The sequence below is a fragment of the Eimeria maxima genome, genomic scaffold (genome assembly GCF_000499605.1).
Source record: "Eimeria maxima Weybridge genomic scaffold, Emw_scaff986, whole genome shotgun sequence".
NCBI classification, from domain to species: Eukaryota; Apicomplexa; class Conoidasida; order Eucoccidiorida; family Eimeriidae; genus Eimeria; species Eimeria maxima.
The window spans coordinates 8867-13270 of record NW_013566911.1 but is presented as its reverse complement, the minus strand read 5'-3'; the positions used below and the strand labels follow the sequence as shown (position 1 = coordinate 13270).

Below are 4404 nucleotides of genomic sequence, written 5' to 3'. Positions count from 1 at the left end.
TATATATATATATATATATATATTATATATTAAGGAGGAGCAGCCTCTCCCACCAGCAGTGAATTGTGTCCTCCCCACGGAAAGGGTTGTCAAAGGGTTGTCTCTGAAGATCGAAAACAGGCGGAGGCAGCCGGAGGCGTCGAGCGACAAAAAGCAAAAGTCGAGGCGCCCAGTGTTGAGCGACAAAACCCGAGACCGCTGTTCATACAGCCGCTGCAGCAAACAACCGCAGAGGGGGCAATAGCATTAGGAGCAGAAGCTAAAACGCAAACTGTCCCAAGACAGTTCGTGACGCGAACTCGGGCGATATCTTTGCTCTAAAGCGAACGGGAAGCGTAAGCTGCAAGCGAGTAACAGAAACGCTCATAGTACAGCCATTGCAGGTGTTATAGAAGGCATATTGCCGTGATTCCTTGCGTCATGATTGAGACAAGTCCATTCACCCCCGGAGCAGGTAAGAGATTTATACAAATAGTAGTCAAATCGTAGAGAGAAACAGGCAATGCATAACAAGTATATGCTGAGAATGCCAACAAATGCGTATGATCATAACAATAAAAGCACAATCATATTAGGCCACCCCACTAGCGACAACTGAAGCAAGAAGGGCAGCACACTGGACCTACTGCTTCATCTGTACTACTGCTGCATTCGAGGCATAATAAACCCGTTAAATAGACAAATATGGGGCAAGGACATCAAGATACGCGTATTAGATACTGACGAAAGGTTTCTCAACAGAAGGTTCCGGAGGTTTCGTCGCCCCTGCTGCGGCTGCGGCCTCTTCAGCATATAGTCCATTGCGCTGTTGCTGCTGCCGCTGTTGCTGCAGAAGCAATGAACAAAACCTGAAAAACGCGTCGGCCACGCGAAAGGCCAACAGGGTGCGTTCGAACAAAAAGAACGGATGATGCACTTCCGGCTGCTGCGGCAGCTGTGTGTCCGGGCTGCGGCTCGTGCTTGGATATTCTCCCGGCGCCTCGTTGGCGTCAAGTGCATGCAGTACCAGTTCACCTTCTGCTGCAGCAGCGCTGCTGCCTGCCTTAGAGCTCTCTGAATGGTGTCCATCCGATCCTGCTGCTGCTGCTGCAGTTGTTGCTGCTGGAGCACCAAGGACCGAGCTTTGGCCTGCGTTTTTGACAGCTCCGACGCCGCCAATCAAGCGGCGGAAAAGATTGGAGCCAAGACGCTTTGATTTGCTTTTCTCTTTGGGTTTCAGAGCAGCGTTGTTCTGCAAGCACCGCAGAAACAGAAGAGGCAGTGATCGCAGCGGCGAGTCCTCTGCTCCTCCGCCCGCTGCATCGGCTGCTGTTTGGCCCTCGGCGCGCTGCGAATCCCAACCCTCAGGAGAAGAAGACAGTCCGCCGTGCCTCCTCAACAATCGGGAGGTCGATCCCGAGCCAGAAGCTGCTGCGGAATGTTGCTGCGGCTGCGAGTCTGTGCCCCTATAATTCTCGCACGTGCCAGCGCAGCAGCTGAAAGCTGCTGCTGCTGCGTCGGCTGCTGCTGCCGATTTGTTGCTGCAGAGCCCCAGGGCTCGTGCTCGGGAGGCGTAGTACTTGAAGAAAGACAAACGCAAGTCAAAAACAGATATGGCTTTGTCGCCAGCAACAATCAAAAAGAAGCGAGAAGAAAAACAGGCTTGCTGCAGACGTCGAGGCGCTGCCTGCCGATGAACCAGATATTCCTCCATGTAACTGCGACGAGCAGCACACCAACTGCAGCAGCAGCAGCAACAACAACAGATACAGCAACACGAGAACGTCCACGTGAGATCGACTCCGAGTTCCTACTGCCCTTGCCTTACTGAGAGTTTGTGATGGTTGGGGCCTAGGACTTCTAAATATCACGCACCCATGGCTCTCCTCAACCAATCTAGAGGCACCCCGCGCATCAACAACCAGCAACCAGCGCGTATCTGATGCTGCATCGCTACTGCAGCAGCTGCAGCAGTCACACGCCGCAGCAGCAGAACAAGGACCGTCTCTAGCAGCACGCACGCTGCCAGGGTTTGTCTGTTGGTTGGAACTAGCTGAGTCTATGCATGAAGGGTGTTGCCTGGGGGGCACCCCGCAGCTCAAATGGAAGAGCAGCGTACAGGACAAAGTCACCGTTGAAGTCCAATGCCGTCAGATTTGCGGCTTCCACACTTCGCCACAATCTGCAAAAATACTGTGCCTCGTACCGTTCATACATGGTGCCTTCCCCTGCAAACCAGCAACGGTCAGGCAACACCCGCAACAACGCAACAACGCAGAAACACAGCAACATAACTAGAACCCCGAGGCAAAGGTTCGCGCGTACTGCATGCAGGAAAGTGGCAGCTAAGAGAGCTGTGCTATGCGTACAAAAACCCCTAAGGGGCATCTGATGCATACGTGGGTCGATGCACGCAGATCTTACTCAGATCCATTATACAGGCGGCGCCTGTGCCGAGGAGACAGGCGCTGTGCGTGGGAGTGAACTGCAGCTGCAGCTGCTGCTGCTGCTTGTCGAGCGTGCATACTCCTGCTGCCAGTGCGCAGGCCCATGCCTTCTGTAATTTTCTTCTTTCTTCGCTCAGAGGCACGGGAGGCGTCGCTGAGGCATCTTGCGAGTTCGGCTGCTGCAGCTTGAACAGAATCATTGCAGCCAGGTCACTGCTGCAGTGTCTGTATAGCAGGCGAAGCTGCCCCGACTCGCGGCATCGCCGCAGCAGCCGCATGTTCATTGTCACAGAGTTGAAGGCGCTGCGGGTAGCAAACAACGATAGCTGTTCGCTTCCCATACAGCGCAGCGACGGCAGCTTCCACTGCACTAGCTGCACCCACACACGCACACACAAGCCTCAGCCTTCAAGCGTAAATCCTCTTGGCCACTCCCTGCTTCAACCTCCAAAGTATGCCGGGCGCGCCTGTCCACACAGCCGCGCACCACAGCAGCTTCTGCTGCTGCCACGCATGCTGCTGCAGAATAGCTTACATCTGCTGCTCCTATCACTGCGGTGAGGTACGTGGTGTCCGTCCAGCACATCGCCACCCCGTCATCGCTGTAGGCTTGAGGCAACAGCACTTGCCCTGTTATTGGACCCTCATCGTGCTGGTGATGCTGAAGCCCGAAAGGGGCGGCGGCAGACGGTGGTGGGAAGTAAAAAAGCGAAAGTCGTCCCAGTAAAGTTCCGGCAGCAATACCAACCCTTCTGTCAACATTCAAGCAAACAAAGGGGTCGCCTAGCAAACAAGGCAGTAGTAGCTGCTGCTGGCAGCCTCTCCTGCTGCTGGTGCTCGCTGCAGCAGAGAAGACTCTGTTGAAGAACCGGGTGAGCCGTGTCTCCTCCCGCTGCCCCGTTGAAGGGGCTGCAGGGCAAAGATGCTCCGTGCCCATTCTGGGGCCTGCTGCGGTATTTCCAACGGCTGCGGAAGTACGGGAGTGGGGGCTATTTGTGCTACTGCCTCTGTTGCAAAACGTGGAGCTCATTTGGCTGGGGGCGCTGCTACAATTGCTTCTCCTACTGCTGCAGCTGATGCTGCTTCTTCTCCTACGGCTCCCACCGCTGATGCTGCTTAAGCTGCCGCTGCTGCTGGTGGCAGGGATCGCAGGAGCCACAGGCAAGGCTGCAGTGGCGTCGTCGCATTCAGGCTTCCGTATAGCAGCGGAAGAAGAGTGAGGTAACAGTATTTCCGCCTTGATGCCTAAAGAAAGTGAGTTTGAAGATTCTCTAGACGGCTCGTTCGGGGCTTTCGCCGCAGCTGAGGGCAATACCCCTCCATGGCTAAACAAGAGCATCCCCAGTTACCCCCAACACCACAGCTGCTGGCTGCAGTTGTTGCCTCTGCTGCTGATGATGGAGTTTCGGTTCCGTCGGTAGACCTCTCTGCTAATGCTCCTGGTCCTGAGGTTGTCACTGTTGCTGCTTCTGCTGTCGTAGGCTGTGTCTGCGCCTGCCCGTCCCAGGTGATGCCGGCCTTCATTAAGCAGCCGCCAAGGGCCACAAGCTGCAGGGCGGTTCGGTACAAATGCGAGTACCTTTGAAATATAAGGCCTGCAAACATAAATGGCCGTTTTTAATTTTCAAGCGAGGTAGTAGGGAGTGGATTGTGGCGAAATGCGCACCAACACGGATCACCGGGCATGCATTTGCAAAATGAATGCGCATGCGCAGCTTGATGCACAAAGATAATTAGTGTCATTTCTCGGACGCAGTTTTGCTCATTTCGCCGGCATTTCCTGAATGACATAGGGGAAAATATCCGGCGAATCTCCAGTTATGATCGAAACCGTCGTCGGCGCCCTCTCGCTGAGAGGCAAACGGTTTCCATGGTCCTCGTCTGCTTATTTATGCCCCATTGTCATTAAAATTAAGGTACTGTTAGGCATGAATGAATTAAAAAGCATCTTTGACAATATGGTTTCGTGTAGCGGAGC

At 54.3% G+C, this 4404-nt stretch overlaps 1 protein-coding gene across 1 annotated transcript; it reads right to left on the bottom strand.

The window, feature by feature from the left end:
* Positions 1-712: 712 nt before the first annotated feature.
* Positions 713-3363, bottom strand: EMWEY_00046910 (hypothetical protein, conserved; the record flags this gene model as incomplete). Its single annotated transcript, XM_013483162.1, has 5 exons — positions 713-1697; positions 1855-1944; positions 2099-2207; positions 2404-2800; positions 2914-3363. The coding sequence occupies 5 exons, from the start codon at positions 3361-3363 to the stop codon at positions 713-715; spliced, it is 2031 nt and encodes a 676-aa protein (XP_013338616.1).
* Positions 3364-4404: the final 1041 nt, after the last annotated feature.